Source organism: Syngnathus floridae, unplaced genomic scaffold (assembly GCF_059516105.1).
Source record: "Syngnathus floridae isolate MCC-2025c unplaced genomic scaffold, RoL_Sflo_1.0 HiC_scaffold_45, whole genome shotgun sequence".
NCBI classification, from domain to species: Eukaryota; Metazoa; Chordata; class Actinopteri; order Syngnathiformes; family Syngnathidae; genus Syngnathus; species Syngnathus floridae.
In genome coordinates, this window is record NW_028284074.1 from 316,496 (window position 1) to 335,427 (window position 18,932).

General features: G+C 45.9%; 1 protein-coding gene and 1 long non-coding RNA gene across 3 annotated transcripts; both read left to right on the forward strand.

Moving 5' to 3' along the window:
* The first annotated feature begins 1,979 nt into the window (after window positions 1-1,979).
* LOC148378445 (janus kinase and microtubule-interacting protein 3-like) lies at window positions 1,980-2,882 on the forward strand. The gene is made up of 3 exons (XM_088367913.1): window positions 1,980-2,128; window positions 2,249-2,314; window positions 2,376-2,882. Exons 1-3 carry the CDS (start codon window positions 2,096-2,098, stop codon window positions 2,502-2,504), a joined length of 228 nt encoding a protein of 75 aa, XP_088224039.1. The 5' UTR covers window positions 1,980-2,095; the 3' UTR covers window positions 2,505-2,882.
* A 6,286-nt stretch (window positions 2,883-9,168) lies between these two features.
* LOC148378446 (uncharacterized) lies at window positions 9,169-16,124 on the forward strand. 2 transcript variants are annotated; one of them, XR_015855879.1, is made up of 6 exons: window positions 9,169-9,247; window positions 11,084-11,172; window positions 13,997-14,164; window positions 14,277-14,353; window positions 14,821-14,997; window positions 15,080-16,124. It is a non-coding gene; the product is annotated as an uncharacterized LOC148378446 (long non-coding RNA). The 2 variants fall into 2 exon arrangements; XR_015855878.1 differs by having other exon boundaries at window positions 14,821-16,124.
* Window positions 16,125-18,932: the final 2,808 nt, after the last annotated feature.

Here is an 18,932-nt window from a genome sequence, read left to right on the forward strand (position 1 = left end):
GCTGACGGGGGCTGTCCTCAGACTGTTGAGGGCCAGGGACAAGGCTTTCAGAGCAGGGGATGAGGCTGGCTTGAGGACAGCGAGGGCCGACCTGTCCCGAGGCATCAAAGAAGCGAAGAAGGCGTTCTCGTGCAAGGTCTCCACCCACTTCAAGGACAGCAAGGACGCACGTAGCCTTTGGCGGGGCATTCAGACCATCACGGACTACAAGCCCGCGCCGAGGAGCTGTGAGGGCGACGTCCGTCTGCTGAACGATCTGAACCGCTTCTTTGCTCGCTTCGACGCCCAGAACGGCACTTGCCCGCTGAAGACCACTCCCCCCCCACACGAGCAGCCCCTGCGCCTCTCTGCCGACGGTGTGAGGAGGGCGCTTGCCGCTATTGACACCCGTAAGGCGGCGGGCCCTGACAACATCCCGGGTCGAGCGCTGAAGGACTGCGCTGGGGAGCTGTCGGGTGTCTTCACGGACATCTTTAACGTTTCCCTGCAGCAGGCCATCGTCCCCTCGTGTTTCAAGGCTGCCACCATCGTTCCTGTGCCGAAGAAACCTGCACCGTCCTGCTTCAATGACTACTGCCCTGTGGCACTGACGCCCATCATCATGAAGTGCTTTGAGCGGCTGGTCTTGGAGCACATCAAGTCCGTTCTCCCCCCCACCATTGACCCTTTCCAGTTTGCGTACCGTGCCAAGCGGTCCTCTGAGGATGCCATCTGCTCTGCCCTCCACTCGGCCCTCACCCACCTGGAGAGAAAGGACTCATATGTGAGGTTGCTGTTTGTGGACTTCAGCTCTGCCTTCAACACCATTGTGCCGCAGCGACTCATCTCCAAACTCGACGAGCTGGGCCTCAGTACCTCCCTCTGCAACTGGATACTGGACTTCCTCTGTCAGAGGCCTCAGGTGGTGCGTGTTGGCGACAAAATCTCCGCCAGCATCACGCTGAGCACAGGGGCCCCCCAGGGCTGCGTGCTCAGTCCATTGCTCTTCACCCTGCTGACGCATGACTGCACTGCGACCTACAGCGACAACCGCATAGTGAAGTTTGCTGACGACACGACTCTGGTGGGTCTCATCACGAAGGGCGACGAGACTCGGTACAGGTCAGAAGTTGACCTTCTGACCACGTGGTGCAGGGACAACAACCTCCTGCTGAACGTCGGTAAGACCAAGGAAATCATTGTTGACTTCCGGAAGGGTCACAAAACACACCTGCCGCTGATCATCGACGGTGCTGTGGTGGAGAGGGTGAGCTGCACCAAGTTCCTGGGGGTGCACATCAGTGAGGACCTCTCCTGGTCCGCGAACACCTCGTCACTGGCAAAGAAAGCTCAGCGCCGCCTGTACTTCCTGCGGAAGCTCAGGCGTGCATGTGCTCCTCAGGCAGTCCTGTCTACATTCTACCGTGGCACCATTGAGAGCGTCCTCACCAGTTGCATCGCTGTCTGGGGTGGTAACTGCACTGAACAGAACTTGAAGGCCCTGCAGCGCATAGTGAATACGGCTGGTAAGATTATTGGTGCTTCGCTTCCCTCCCTGAAGGACATTTACACCTCCCATCTCACCCGCAAGGCAACCTCGATTGCCAGAGATGTGAGTCACCCGGCTCACTCTTTGTTTGACCTTCTGCCCTCTGGGAAGAGGTACAGGAGCCTGCGCTCCCGCACCACCAGACTCGCCGACAGCTTCTTCCTCCAGGCTGTTAGGGCCCTGAACTCGCTACCCCCTTCTGCGTAGCGTGCGGCACTGTTGCGCTATTTTCGGGAATGTCTGCTGTACGCGCACTTGCTCTTTTTTGTTTTTTTCTTTTTGTGCTCCTCTTAATTATTTATTTATTTATTTATTGTTGTGTTATTTATTCATTATTTATTCGGCACGCTTTTGTTATACTTGTTTAATGTTTGTCTGTTGTGAGCCATGTCTTGTCACCGTGGGATAGGGGGGTACGAAATTTCGGTTTCTTTGTGTGTCTTTGGCATGTGGAGAAATTGACAATAAAGCTGACTTTGACTTTGACTTTGACTTTGAACCCGAGGTCCCAGAACACCTTACATTGCTCCTTGCGCCTTTCCCCCGGACATCGTCATCAGTGATCTGATGAAGAAGCTGGACATCCTGGGCTATAACGCCGTAAGTGTATGTCGAACTCCTTATGTTCGCACTCCACGAGACTCGGCGGCTCAAATGTGACTTTTGGAAGGCTTTGCGCTGAAAGAAGCTTGTTGACGCTGTGCCTTTGGGCTCTTGCAGAATCTCACCAACGAGGAGCAGGTGGTAGTGATTCACGCCAGGACCCTTCTCACCCTAGCCGAGAAGGTAACGCGCACGTCCACGCACGCTCTCGCATTCTGCTTATGTGACAGCAGCCTTTCCTCAGTGGTTAGAATACATCAAAGTGACCAAGTCAGCACTTCAACAGAAGATGTTGGACATTGAAAGTGAGAAGGTAGACAGACACGCGACATCAGCCAAGGGGAACTCCGGCAATGTGCCCCAACAATTCTGACCTTGAGCTGTGCTAGGATATGTTCTGCAAGCAGAAGGGCTACCTGGATGAAGAGTTGGACTTCAGGAAGTGTTCCATGGACCAGGCTCATAAGGTAAGCCGCCCTCAAATCTCCCGCCGGACCACTGATGGACGAGGATTGCGGCCCAGAGGATCCTGGAGCTGGAGGCCATGTTGTACGAGGCGCTACCGCAGCGGGACTGCCCCGCCACGGACGGCGAAAAAGCCAGCCACGCTGGCGTGAATGACGTGCTGACGGCGGATCAGAGAGAAGAGCTTAGGAGCGCCGTGGACCAATGGAAGCGAGCCCTGATGTGCGAGTTGAGGGAGCGCGACGCTTGCATCCTCCAAGAGAGAATGGATCTGCTGCACAGCGCGCAACAGGTAAGGGCCCAAAGCCAGCCCGGCACTTACTTGCACGCTTACTGGCTTTTGAATGCCACTTTCCATTTGTCCGTCCTAGAGGAACAAAGAGCTGAAAGAATTCATCGAAGCTCAGAAGAGACAAATCAAACAATTGGAGGAGAAGTTTCTGTTTCTCTTTCTATTCTTCTCCTTGGCCTTCATTCTGTGGCCCTAACACCAGCTGGTGAGTGAGCTCCAGCGGCACGGCACTCGACACCTCCGATACACTGCCAGCCGGTCTCAGACGTTGGCAGACGCTCCGATGCCAACGTATACCCCCCGCCACGGTGACAGAGGCACCGCGTCACACCGGCGCTCATCCAATCAGAAGGCAGGAAAAGCAAATTCACATGCAGGGCACTTTTGAACCAGAAGAGAGCGCCACAAAAAACGGTTGTTGCCCCAAACGCGCACTAAAAAGGGTCAGAATAACAAGAGTCCCACTGGCCAGCCGGGGCCACCCGTCCAGCTGTTTCTTCAGGGGGGAAAAAAATTGGAGTCACCGGTGAGTACATTTTGCATTTAGCTCTGCTTTTCTGCTTCTGTCTTCAAGTGTGTGGCATCCTGCGATCAAAGATTCAGCCAACCCCAAAGCGGTTGACCTCAACGTCCCACCACCATGCCTACCAGAGCAGGTGACGTGATGCTTTGGACATCCTTCCGTCTCAGATGCCCAAAAGTACTCTTTGCCACATCTGCGGCAATACGGTGTCTTTTCAAAGGTGCAAATAAATCCAGCGTGGGCGGAACACGCACGTCTTCGGTTTTTCCCGCTTTGTTTGTGTGACAGCTGTTGTGAAAATTTTATACAAATAAAGTTGTATAGTACAGGTTTGGCCAAGCCGCAACTCCCGAACCGCATGCGGCTCTTTTATGTTCATATCAACATTTGTGTGTGTGTGTGTGTGTGGGGGGGGGGGGGGGGTTGTGCGTGTTGGCTTCACTTGAGTTCAATTTGGTATTTTGGTCAAAAGCGCATGTGGTGAAATTCCACAAAGTAGGATGGGCAAACACATTTCTTTAAACTATGAGTGTCAATTGGGCTCTCGAAATGGCAGGGAAAAGATGCACAGCAAAACGAAAATACGTAGATGAACACAGGACGTTTTAATCAGAGTGGGAAAGTTTCTATTTTTTGTTGAACGTGATGGCAAACCATTCTGCCTGATATGTCAGACCTCAGCGCATTTCAAAGATTCAAATCTTCAGCGCCATGCACTTCAGCTCACTCCATGCTAACATTGATCAGGCGTCGAACCCGCATCATCATGCTTAAGAGGTGGCCATGCTAACCAGTGCGCCATTATGTCAACGCATAATAACTAAGTCTACTGGTCAAAACAGCGGTTACTATATGACGTCGCTACGTCGTGGTCACGTGACGCAGACAAGACGTCAATGGACGTGGGCAGAGTTAACTTGTTTAAAAGGGAGTAGGCAGAAGAAATATTTAATTTATTTAAATCTATTTTGAGTGCACACCATTATGCCAATGCATAACAACTGTAAATCTACTAAACAAAACAGCGGTTGCTATATGACATCTGCCACGTCGTGGTCACGTGACATACGTGACGTCGATGGGCGTAACTTTCGCCGGAATTCAAATCCGCGGGGAGAGTTAACTTGTTTAAAAGAGAGTGGGCAGAAGAATTATTTAATTTATTTAAATCTATTTGGTGTGTGCGCCATTATGTCAATGCATAACAACTGTAAGTCTACTAAACAAAACAGCAGTTGCTATATGACGTCTGCCACGTCGTGGTCACGTGACGCGGACGTGACGTCGACGCCTACTTTACATCCCACCGATCACAGGACCCCTCGGCTGCATAACCGTGCCCCCTTCCCAACCAATCGGATTTGCTATACGCGAAAACGACGCCAATGGAAAGAGCTTCCGCCCAAATTTAAATCCGTGGGCGTGGCTCGCAGCAGGAAGTAGGAAAATGGCGGCGATGTTGACAAAGACACAGCGGATGGTAACATACGACTAACAAGAGAAATATTTTTATTTTCTGCTTGCAACTGGACCGTCCAGAGCGTACACGGTAAGTACAACTCATCGTTTTTAAAAAGAAGTACTTTTGTTGCCCTGAAAAGCGAGTGAGCGTGGCGTTTGTGGGGGACGTCGAATTTCGACGATTCTTTCTGGTCAACGGTTGTAAATGATTGTGTTGATTAAAAAAGAAAACTTGATGTAACTCTACTTTTAACTGCCGTTTCAGATAGATTTGGAATTGCATCACATCCAATTTTGCCTAGAGCGTACACGGTAAGTAACACTCGTTGTGTTTAAGGAGATTTACGTTTGTAATAGCAGAAGTGTAGCCGCGTTGCGTTGTACGTGTGAATGTTGGTCCGGGCGAAATGTTAATGTTTAATTTCATTCCTTTAGGTTCCACGGTGTTTGTTGGCTGCAAGTTTTCCACTGCAAGAAGAGGCTCATATCATTGACCAGGAGCGAGCTACAATGGTGAGTAGCCATAACATTTATGTTAAACACTTCCTATTTCATGTCTAACAGTACTTGATTTAACAAATAACCATAAATAAATACAGTGTGGGCACTGAAGTTAACATATGTGATTATACTGCCTAATCTGTCACCGAGTAGATTGTTGCAAAGTAATATAAGATCCAAAGTTGTAATTCAGAATAGTTTTCAAAAGAAGGCCATTAGAATTATATACAAGTCTGATTACCCTGAACAAGCTATTAATTAAATCACAAATTCTTCAATTCAAAGATTTGGTAGATTATCAGACAAATAATGTCTAACAGTAATTGATTTAACACATCACGATAAGTAGATTGAGTGTGGGCACTCTCAAGTTAACATATGTGATTATACTGCCTAATCTGTTACAGAGTATGTTGTTGCCAAGTAATGTAGAATAGATCCAAAGTAGTAATCCAGAATAGTTTTGAAGAGGCCATTAGAATGATAAACAAATCTGATTACCTTGAACATAATAACAAGCTAAGTGTTTAATATGTCCTATGAAGTCAAAATTGGGCACCATCATGTGGTGAAATTTGGAATTGCATCACATCCAATTTTGCCTGGGAACAAACAGATTACATAAATCTTAGTTTTGAATAAGCCACTCCTTCTCAAACAAGTAAACTCTGCCCATTTTGCGCAGTAGATGTTCTGTTAATATCTAGTATTTATACAAAGTCATAATTTAAATTGCTTTCAACCTTCATTCATCGGTTCAACCAACATTACTCGCTCTTATTACCAACTTGTATTGATTTAACTAAGCGTTTAATACTTCCTATCAGGTCTCAAATCGAGATTTGGCAAAATACAATTTCAGCAAATCCAATTTTGCCAGGGAACAAAAATAGATTAAATAAACTAAATAAGTCCTCTTCCCATTAAATAAATCAGAAAAGTCTGTCTTGTAACCAGTCCTCTTCAAACAAGTAAAGTCTGCCCATTTTGTGCCGTAGATTTTGTGTCTATGCCTAGTATTTAAACAAAATCATAATTTAAACGACTTCTTTCCTTCATTCACTTTGGAAATTTGGAATTGCAGCAAATCGAATTTTGCCAGGGAACAAAAATAGATCAATTAAACTAAATAAGTCTTCTTCCCATTAAATAAATTAAAAAAGTCTGTCTTGTAACCAGTCCTTTTCAAACAAGTAAAGTCTGCCCATTTTGTGCCGTCGATTTTGTGTTAATGCCTAGTATTTATACAAAATCATAATTTAAAGGACTTCATTCCTTCATTCACTTTGGAAATTTGGAATTGCAGCACATCAAATTTTGCCTGGGAAGAAAAGTAGATTAAATAAATTTAATAAGTCTTACTACTTCCCATTAAATAAATTAAATATGTCTTACTTGTTCCCACTCCTTTTCAAAACAGTAGTTTAAAACGAGGGCCCTTCACTCAACCTTTAACCTCAACCCCGCACGTTGTGTTGTATCTGTGAATGTTGGTTGTGGCCAAATGATAGTTTTCTTTCATTCGTTTAGGTTCCAAGAAAACTTGATGTAACTCTACTTTTAACTGCCGTTTCAGATAAGCGGGTATTACGTCGCAGTCATGTGCCGCGGATATGACGTAATTGCCCGAACCTCCGATTCAAATCTGTTGGCGCGATGGCCGTGAGCCACTGAGCAGCGACGATTATCAACAGAAATATCTTTATTTTCTGCTTGCAACTGGACCGTCTAGAGCGTACACGGTAAGTAACACTCATTGTGTTTAAGGAGATTTACGTTTGTAATAGCAGAAGTGTAGCCGCGTTGCGTTGTACGTGTGAAAATTGGTCGAGGCGAAATGTTAATGTTTAATTTCATTCCTTTAGGTTCCACGGTGTTTGTTGGCTGCAAGTTTTCCACTGCAAGAAGAGGCTCGTATCATTGACCAGGAGCGAGCTACAATGGTGAGTAGCCATAACATTTATGTTAAACACTTCCTATTTCATGTCTAACAGTACTTGATTTAACAAATAACCATAAATAAATACAGTGTGGGCACTGAAGTTAACATATGTGATTATACTGCCTAATCTGTCACGGAGTAGATTGTTGCAAAGTAATATAAGATCCAAAGTTGTAATTCAGAATAGTTTTCAAAAGAAGGCCATTAGAATTATATACAAGTCTGATTACCCTGAACAAGCTATTAATTAAATCACAAATTCTTCAATTCAAAGATTTGGTAGATTATCAGACAAATAATGTCTAACAGTAATTGATTTAACACATCACGATAAGTAGATTGAGTGTGGGCACTCTCAAGTTAACAGATATGATTATACTGCCTAATCTGTTACAGAGTATGTTGTTGCCAAGTAATGTAGAATAGATCCAAAGTAGTAATCCAGAATAGTTTTGAAGAGGCCATTAGAATAATAAACAAATCTGATTACCTTGAACATAATAACAAGCTAAGTGTTTAATATGTCCTATGAAGTCAAAATTGGGCACCATCATGTGGTGAAATTTGGAATTGCATCACATCCAATTTTGCCTGGGAACAAACAGATTAAATAAATCTTAGTTTTGAATAAGCCACTCCTTCTCAAACAAGTAAACTCTGCCCATTTCGCGCAGTAGATGTTCTGTTAATATCTAGTATTTATACAAAGTCATAATTTAAATTGCTTTCAACCTTCATTCATCGGTTCAACCAACATTACTCGCTCTTATTACCAACTTGTATTGATTTAACTAAGCGTTTAATACTTCCTATCAGGTCTCAAGGCAAGATTTGGCAAAATACAATTTCAGCAAATCCAATTTTGCCAGGGAACAAAAATAGATTAAATAAACTAAATAAGTCCTCTTCCCATTAAATAAATCAGAAAAGTCTGTCTTGTAACCAGTCCTCTTCAAACAAGTAAAGTCTGCCCATTTTGTGCCGTAGATTTTGTGTCTATGCCTAGTATTTAAACAAAATCATAATTTAAACGACTTCTTTCCTTCATTCACTTTGGAAATTTGGAATTGCAGCAAATCGAATTTTGCCAGGGAACAAAAATAGATCAATTAAACTAAATAAGTCTTCTTCCCATTAAATAAATTAAAAAAGTCTGTCTTGTAACCAGTCCTTTTCAAACAAGTAAAGTCTGCCCATTTTGTGCCGTCGATTTTGTGTTAATGCCTAGTATTTATACAAAATCATAATTTAAAGGACTTCATTCCTTCATTCACTTTGGAAATTTGGAATTGCAGCACATCAAATTTTGCCTGGGAAGAAAAGTAGATTAAATAAATTTAATAAGTCTTACTACTTCCCATTAAATAAATTAAATATGTCTTACTTGTTCCCACTCCTTTTCAAAACAGTAGTTTAAAACGAGGGCCCTTCACTCAATCTTTAACCTCAACCCCGCACGTTGTGTTGTATCTGTGAATGTTGGTTGTGGCCAAATGATAGTTTTCTTTCATTCGTTTAGGTTCCAAGAAAACTTGATGTAACTCTACTTTTAACTGCCGTTTCAGATAAGCGGGTATTACGTCGCAGTCATGTGCCGCGGATATGACGTAATTGCCCGAACCTCCGATTCAAATCTGTTGGCGCGATGGCCGTGAGCCACTGAGCAGCGACGATTATCAACAGAAATATCTTTATTTTCTGCTTGCAACTGGACCGTCTAGAGCGTACACGGTAAGTAACACTCATTGTGTTTAAGGAGATTTACGTTTGTAATAGCAGAAGTGTAGCCGCGTTGCGTTGCACGTGTGAAAATTGGTCGAGGCGAAATGTTAATGTTTAATTTCATTCCTTTAGGTTCCACGGTGTTTGTTGGCTGCAAGTTTTCCACTGCAAGAAGAGGCTCGTATCATTGACCAGGAGCGAGCTACAATGGTGAGTAGCCATAACATTTATGTTAAACACTTCCTATTTCATGTCTAACAGTACTTGATTTAACAAATAACCATAAATAAATACAGTGTGGGCACTGAAGTTAACATATGTGATTATACTGCCTAATCTGTCACGGAGTAGATTGTTGCAAAGTAATATAAGATCCAAAGTTGTAATTCAGAATAGTTTTCAAAAGAAGGCCATTAGAATTATATACAAGTCTGATTACCCTGAACAAGCTATTAATTAAATCACAAATTCTTCAATTCAAAGATTTGGTAGATTATCAGACAAATAATGTCTAACAGTAATTGATTTAACACATCACGATAAGTAGATTGAGTGTGGGCACTCTCAAGTTAACAGATATGATTATACTGCCTAATCTGTTACAGAGTATGTTGTTGCCAAGTAATGTAGAATAGATCCAAAGTAGTAATCCAGAATAGTTTTGAAGAGGCCATTAGAATAATAAACAAATCTGATTACCTTGAACATAATAACAAGCTAAGTGTTTAATATGTCCTATGAAGTCAAAATTGGGCACCATCATGTGGTGAAATTTGGAATTGCATCACATCCAATTTTGCCTGGGAACAAACAGATTAAATAAATCTTAGTTTTGAATAAGCCACTCCTTCTCAAACAAGTAAACTCTGCCCATTTCGCGCAGTAGATGTTCTGTTAATATCTAGTATTTATACAAAGTCATAATTTAAATTGCTTTCAACCTTCATTCATCGGTTCAACCAACATTACTCGCTCTTATTACCAACTTGTATTGATTTAACTAAGCGTTTAATACTTCCTATCAGGTCTCAAGGCAAGATTTGGCAAAATACAATTTCAGCAAATCCAATTTTGCCAGGGAACAAAAATAGATTAAATAAACTAAATAAGTCTTCTTCCCATTAAATAAATCAGAAAAGTCTGTCTTGTAACCAGTCCTCTTCAAACAAGTAAAGTCTGCCCATTTTGTGCCGTAGATTTTGTGTCTATGCCTAGTATTTAAACAAAATCATAATTTAAACGACTTCTTTCCTTCATTCACTTTGGAAATTTGGAATTGCAGCAAATCGAATTTTGCCAGGGAACAAAAATAGATCAATTAAACTAAATAAGTCTTCTTCCCATTAAATAAATTAAAAAAGTCTGTCTTGTAACCAGTCCTTTTCAAACAAGTAAAGTCTGCCCATTTTGTGCCGTCGATTTTGTGTTAATGCCTAGTATTTATACAAAATCATAATTTAAAGGACTTCATTCCTTCATTCACTTTGGAAATTTGGAATTGCAGCACATCAAATTTTGCCTGGGAAGAAAAGTAGATTAAATAAATTTAATAAGTCTTACTACTTCCCATTAAATAAATTAAATACGTCTTACTTGTTCCCACTCCTTTTCAAAAAAGTAGTTTAAAACGAGGTCCCTTCACTCAACCTTTAACCCTATTTATTCACCTTCTAGGCTAAGTGTTAAAGGCTAAGTGTTAAAGGCTAAGTGTTAAAGGCTAAGTGTTAGAGGCTAAGTGCCAGAGGCTAGGCGCCAGAGGCGAGTTTTTGTGGGCTGAAGTTTTAGTGGGGTTAGTGTGAATACAATCCAAAAGAATACAACAGAATACAATACAATAGAATATAATACATAGATTAAATTATATAGCTCTTACTACTTCCCATTAAATAAATTAAATACGTCTTACTTGTTCCCAATCCTTTTCAAAAAAGTAGTTTAAAACGAGGGCCCTTCACTCAACCTTTAACCTCAACCCCGCACGTCACATTGTGTTGTATCTGTGAATGTTGGTTGTGGCCAAATGATAGTTTTCTTTCATTCGTTTAGGTTCCACGGTGTTTGTTGGCTATGTTTTCCACTGTCAGAAGGATGAAAATACAAAGTACAACGCTTGGACGTGGGCGAAGGCGTCACCGGTGAGTCCTTCCTTCCTATTTATTTACCTTCTAGATGCTAGAGGCTAAGTGTTAGAGGCTAAGTGTTAGAGGCTAAGTGTTAAACACAATACGAACAACACAACGATACTGCACTGAACAACACGATACCGCACTGAGAAACACGATACCGCACTGAACAACACGATACCGCACTGAACAACACCATGCCGCACTGAACACCATGCCACACTGAACAACACCATCCCGCACTGAACAACACCATGCCGCACTAAACAACACCATGCCGCACTGAACAACACCATGCCTCACTGAACGACACCATGCCGCACTGAAAGACACCATGCCGCACTGAACGACACCATGCCGCACTGAAAGACACCATCCCGCACTGAACACCATGCCGCACTGAACAACACCATCCTGCACTGAACAACACCATCCCGCACTGAACAACACCATGCCGCACTGAACAACATTATGCCGCACTGAACATTATGCCGCACTGAACAACACCATGCCGCACTGAACAACACCATGCCGCACTGAACAACATTATGCCGCACTGAAACACACCATGCCGCACTGAACAACACCATGCCGCACTGAACAACACCATGCCGCACTGAACAACATTATGCCGCACTGAACAACACCATGCCGCACTGAACAACACCATCCTGCACTGAACAACACCATTCCGCATTGAACACCATGCCGCACTGAACAACACCATCCCGCACTGAACAACACCATCCCGCACTGAACAACACCATGCCGCACTGAACAACATTATGCCGCACTGAACAACATTATGCCGCACTGAACAACACCATGCCGCACTGAACAACACCATGCCGCACTGAACAACACCATGCCGCACTGAACAACACCATGCCGCACTGAACATTATAACGCACTGAACAACACCATGCCGCACTAAACAACATTATGCCGAAATGAACAACACCATGCCGCACTGAACAACACCATGCCGCACTGAACAACACCATGCCGCACTGAACAACATTATAACGCACTGAACAACACCATCCCGCACTGAACAACACCATGCCGCACTAAACAACATTATGCCGCACTGAACAACACCATGCCGCACTGAACAACACCATGCCGCACTGAACAACACCATGCCGCACTGAACAACATTATAACGCACTGAACAACACCATCCCGCACTGAACAACACCATGCCGCACTGAACAACATTATGCCGCACTGAACAACATTATGCCGAAATGAACAACACCATGCCGCACTGAACAACACCATGCCGCACTGAAAAACACCATGCCGCACTGAACAACACGATCCCGCATTGAACACCATCCCGCACTGAACAACACCATGCCGCACTGAACAACACCATGCCGCACTGAACAACACCATGCCGCACTGAACAACACCATGCCGCACTGAACAACATTATGCTGCACTGAACAACACCATGCCGCACTGAACAACACCATGCCGCACTGAACAACACCATGCCGCACTGAACAACACCATGCCGCACTGAACAACATTATGCCGCACTGAACAACATTATGCCGCACTGAACAACATTATGCCGCACTGAACAACATTATGCCGCACTGAACAACACCATGCCGCACTGAACAACACCATGCCGCACTGAACAACACCATGCCGCACTGAACAACACCATGCCGCACTGAACAACACGATCCCGCATTGAACAACACCATGCCGCACTGAACAACACCATCCTGCACTGAACAACACCATCCCGCACTGAACAACACCATGCCGCACTGAACAACACCATGCCGCACTGAACAACATTATGCCGCACTGAACAACACCATGCCGCACTGAACAACACCATGCCGCACTGAACAACACCATGCCGCAATGAACAACACCATCCCGCACTGAACAACACCATGCCGCACTGAGCAACACCATGCCGCACTGAACAACACCATCCCGCACTGAACAACACCATCCCGCACTGAACAACACCATGCCGCACTGAACAACACCATTCCGCACTGAACAACACCATGCCGCACTGAACAACATTACGCTGCACTGAACAACACCATCCTGCACTGAACAACACCATCCCGCACTGAACAACACCATGCCGCACTGAACAACATTATGGCGCTCTGAACAACATTATGCCGCACTGAACAACACCATGCCGCACTGAACAACACCATGCCGCACTGAACAACACCATGCCGCACCGAACAACATTATGCCGCACTGAACAACATTATGCCGCACTGAACAACACCATGCCGCACTGAACAACACCATGCCGCACTGAACAACACCATGCCGCACTGAACAACACGACGTCGCACTGAACAACACGACGCCGCACAGAACAACACGACGCCGCACAGAATAACACAATGCCGCACAGAACAACACAATACCGCACAAACAGTTTTAGATAATATTACGTCGCAGTCATGTGACGCGGACATGACGTCAATAGGCGGAACTCACGGCAAAATTATAATCCGTGGGCGTGGCTTGCAACAGGAAGTAGGAAAGCGGCAATTCTGGCAAACAAGACACAGCGGTTAGTAACACGATGACTAACAAGGCAAATATTTTTGTTTTCAGCTTGCAACTTGACCGTCTAGAGCGTACAAGGTAATTACAACTGTTTTTTTTTAGCCCTGAAAAGCGAGGGAGTGTGGCGTTTGGGAGGAATGTCGAACTCGGCGTCTGCTTCCAGCCACAGACGCCAAATTTCGACGATTATTTCGACTGGTCAACGGTTGTAAATTATTGCGTTGACTAAAAACTTTATTTAACTCTACTCTTAACTTTGCCGTTTCAGATATGCGGGTATTACACCGCGGAAATGACGTCAATAGGCTGAACTCTCGCCAAAATTCAAATCTGTGGGCGCAATGGCCTTGAGCGAGACACCGGATACAAACACGACGATTATCAACAGAAATATCTTTATTTTCTGCTTGCAAGTGGACCGTCTAGAGCGTACACGGTAAGTACAACTCATTGTGTTTAAAAAGATTTACGTTTGTGTAGTTTGCGTTGCGTTGTATCTGTGAATGTTGGTTGAGGCTAAATGTTAATGTTTAATTTCATTCCTTTAGGTTCCACGGTGTTTGTTGGCTGTATGTTTTCCACTGCAAGAAGAGGCTCGTATCATTGACCAGCAGGAGCTACAATGGTGAGTACCCCTTTCGTCTTCCATTTATGTTAAACACTTCCTATTTCATGTCTAACAGTACTCGATTTAACAAATAACCATAAATAAATACAGTGTGGGCAGTCACGTTAACATATGTGATTATCCTGCCTAATATGTTTATCACAAATATGTCACTAATCACTAATATGTTTATTTGTTTATCACAACACCTTTGGACCTTCAGCAATCGATTATTTCCCTTCATCTACATAGAGACAGAACGATGGTGTCTTAAACATCTCATTCATTTCACCAAATAACTTCACGCAGGTGGATAACGGCCGTCTCGGTCACGCTATGTTGCGTGATGCAGTTTTGAAGAACCAAATGCATTTATTCAATGAATAAGTCAAGCTAGTTCTATGTTTATGATGTTGTAAGTTACGGTACCGATTGAAGTTGAGTTCGAAGCCAGTGGAAAACAGCGCTGCGTTTGTGCTCTCCAGGTACAAATGTTGTGATCTCTGACTGACGACCGGGCGAGACTCGAGTAAGAGATGTCCAAACGAGCTCCGGCAGGGCGGGCCAAGGCGGAGCGAACGGACGCCCTTCAGGCCGCCAATGACGAGCTGAGAACCAAACTGATGGACGTCCAGTTAGAACTTCAGCAGGAGAAGAACAAGGTGAAAACCTCAACAGACAAACACTGCCTGCCTCCCTGCCTGCCTCCCTGCCTGCCTCCCTGCCTGCCTCCCTCCCTCCCAGTTTTCCCGATGTAGATTAGACATGCGTGTGCCATGACTGTGTCAGCCTACATCAACAAATGCACCGAGGACGTCAGCACCACTAAGAATATCATCACCCGGGGCAACCAACGACCCTGGATGACTGAGGAGGTACGTCAAACGCTACGAGCGCGGAACTCTGCCTTCAAGTCTGGCGACAAGGAGACACTGAGGACAGCGAGAGCCAACTTGAACCGTGCCATCAGGATAGCGAAGCGAGACCGCAGTCGAAAATTTCAGGATCGTTTCCACGACGTCAAAAACATCAGGAGTATGTGGCAAGGCATACGGGCGATTACAGACTACAACTCACCCTCCCCCCCCCCCCGGTGGGTGTAGTTGATGCTGACTTTCTAAATGGTCTAAATAACTTCTTTGGGAGGTTCGAGGCACTAAACGGCACTCCAGCAGTTAAAACTGTCCCCCATCAGGAAGAGGAGGTACTCTGCCTTGACTCCGCCGATGTGTTGAAGACCCTGAGGAGAGTCAACCCCTGTAAGGCCCCTGGCCCCGACAACATTCCTGGGCGTGTGTTCAGGAAATGTGCAAGTCATCTGGCTGGGGTCATCACAGACATTTTTAACACCTCGCTGGGCCAAGCCACAGTGCCGGCGTGCTTTAAGACTGCCTCCATCATTCCGGTGCCGAAGAAACCTCAAATCACCTCATTTAATGATTACCGGCCTGTTGCACTGACTCCGGTTATGATGAAGTGCTTCGAAAGGCTGCTTAAAGGTCACATCGTTTCCAGACTCCCCCTATTATTTGACCCGTTCCAGTTTGCCGACCGGCAAAACCGCTCCACTCAGGACGCCATCTCCTCCGTTCTTCACCTGAGCCTGGCTCACCTGGAGGAGAAGAACACCCATGTGCGGAGGCTGTTCCTGGACTTCAGCTCAGCGTTTAACACCATCATCCCACAGCATCTGGTAGGAAAATTGGAACACCTGGGCTTCAACACCCCCCTTCGCAACTGGCTGCTAGACTTCCTCACCAACAGACCTCAGTCAGTCCGGGTCGGACAGAACACCTCTGATGTCATCACCCTCAGCACAGGCTCCCTTCAGGGCTGCGTCCTGAGCCCCCTGCTGTGCACCCTGATGACACACGACTGCGTCCTCAGGTTCACCACCAATCACATCGTGAAGTCAGCAGACGACACAACGGTGGTGGGGCTCATCAGAGACAACAACGACCTGGACTACAGAGAGGAGGTGGAGCAGCTGGTGGGCTGGTGCAGAGAAAACAGCCTGATCCTGAATGAGGAGAAGATGAAGGAGATCATCGTCGACTTCAGGAAAAAACAGCCTCACCACGCTCCACTGATCATCAACAGCTCAGCTGTGGAGGTGGTCAGCACCACCAAATTCCTGGGGGTCCACATCACAGAAGACCTCACCTGGACTATGAACACTACGGCACTGGTCAAGAGGGCACAGAAGCGCTTGTACTTCCTGCGGAGGATGAGGAGAGCCCACCTGCCCCCACCCATCATGAGGACGTTCTACAGGAGCACCATAGAGAGCATTCTGACAAGCTGTCTCTCTGTGTGGTGTGGAGGCTGCACCGCCTCCGATTGGAAGAACGTGAGGAGAGTGGTGAGGACAGCAGAGAGGATCATAGGGGCTCCTCTTCCCTCCATTCAGGACATTTCATCTCAGCGCTGCATGTCCCGTGCCCGTAACATCATCAATGACCCATCACACCCCCACCATGGACTGTTCTCCCTGCTGCCCTCTGGGAAGAGGTTTGCAGCATCCGCTGCAGGTCCACCAGGTTCTGCAACAGCTTTTTCCCTGCTGTCATCAGACTGTTGAACACTAGAACTGTTGAGCTCTAAACTGAACTCTGCATCACACATTCACAGAACTGTACTTTATGACACTACGGACCTCTATCTTGCACTATCTCGCACTACCAACTTTACTGAACTTGTATAAACCCTTTAAATAGAAGTTTAATACATGGTTTAGCATTCCTCTGCACACTCTTGAATACTGTTTTGCCTACTTGCACTATTGCATAATTATCACTGCTGCACTTTATACTTATTTTTAATATATATATATATATATATATATAGTATATATGTATATATATATATTTTCATAGGATATGTTACTTCTATTCAACTGCAATATCACTACTTTGTTGTAAGACGTATGCAACGGAATTTCGTTTTGTATGCACCATGTGCAGACAAGATGACAATAAAGTTTGTCTAAGTCTAAGTCATGTCAGGTCAGCTGTCTGGAGAGAGAGAGAAGTCAGGACCTGCGGGCGGAGCACCACCGTGCCACCGCCGCCATGACGGAACTCAAAAGCAAACTCCATGAGGAGAAGCAGAAAGAGTTAGCCATTACCAGGGAGACATTACTGCGGCAGCATGAAATGGAGCTGATGAGAGTGATCAAAATCAAAGATGGAGAGATCCAGCGACTGAATGCCTTGGTCCTCAGCCTGAGGGACGGCTCCATGGACAAGGTGATCCGCTCTATCCGTGTCTGACTATCCGCACGCCACGTCGGGCTTCGATGCGGCCGCTACCGTATTGTGTAGCTTGTCCCCAGTAAGCGTCGCGGCGCTCCGTTGCGGTCTCAACGGCCCGGTGTGGCGCAATGTCTGCTCAGGTGAGGAGGGGGGGCGCTTTGCTGGCGGAGGTGGAGGAGACGCGGCGGTGTCGGGAGACCGAGCGGTGTCGCCTCCACCAGGAGCGCGGAAGAAGCCCTGGCAGCGGCCCAGCAGGCCTGGCAGTCCCGAGCGGCCGAGCTCCGATCGGCTCATCACCAGCATCGGGAGGAGCTGAGCCGAACCAAGAGAGACTGCGAGAGGGAGATCCGCCGACTGGTAGGACTGATCAGATGCGCGGTGCGTGGCTATGTTCCCAATTTCGTTGTATACCTGCAGTGCAATGACACCTAAGGCATTCTATTCTATTCTATTTCACAAGAAGAAAATGTCCGGTTGCTCGCTTCGCTTTTGTCACAGCAAAGGTGTTCTAGTCGATTCAAGAAAAAAATTGGCCGGTTGCTCTCTTTGTTTTTGTCACAATTCTGGCAAATGAGTTTGCCCGCCTGCCTGAGCGCTCCCCGTTTGTACATCCAGACGGATGAGATCAAGCTGAAAGACAGAGCGGTTAGTGTTTTGGATGAAGCCCTGGGGCCGGCCACGTCCACCGCCTTCAGCTGCAGACTCAGGCTGCCGAGCAGCAGATCGCTGCCCTGAGGGATTCCCAAAGGGCGGGCCTAAACTACCCTGGAAGTGGGGTCAACGCCGCTACTAGCAATCCTCTTCATTGCGTAAGCCACCTCATCACACACTTGCAGTACGCATGACTTAGTTCGTTGCTGGAGGAAGGTAGCACAAAAACAGTTTTGAACTTTGAACGAGTGCTTGTGTGTGTGTGTTGCGGGGCGTTTTCAGTCTCAGGAGGATCGGGACACGCGACGGTTTCATCTGAAAATCGCTGAGCTCAGCGCAGTCATCAGGAAACTGGAGGATCGAAACGCCCTGCTTTCTGAAGAGCGCAATGAACTGGTAATTTATTGACGGCACGCTTGAAGGTTTGCGCTACGTTTGATGCGCGCCATCCAGCGAGGCACCCATTGCGCTTGCTTATTAGTTGAGCGGCGCGGCGAGTCGGTTGCCTGGTAGATGTCTTTTATTGGGAGCCAAAGCCACGATTCCGTTCAAACCGATGCAAAAGGAATGGATACGTTCTGGCCCGCGTGTTGTGCGTCTTTCACATCCCGCACTTCATGCTTGCAGCTAAAGCGACTGAGAAACAGAAAGCCAGTTTCTGCCACTCCTGTACAAAAACAAACGCCTGAGCA

What these genes read in the sequence shown, in the direction of transcription:
- LOC148378445 (XM_088367913.1), top strand. Translation starts at nt 2,096, where the DNA reads ATGAAGAAGCTGGACATCCTGGGCTATAACGCC. An exon ending in ACATCCTGGGCTATAACGCC is followed by an intron (nt 2,129 to 2,248) that starts GTAAGTGTATGT and finishes GGGCTCTTGCAG; the next exon opens with AATCTCACCAACGAGGAGCA. An exon ending in TTCTCACCCTAGCCGAGAAG is followed by an intron (nt 2,315 to 2,375) that starts GTAACGCGCACG and finishes GCCTTTCCTCAG; the next exon opens with TGGTTAGAATACATCAAAGT.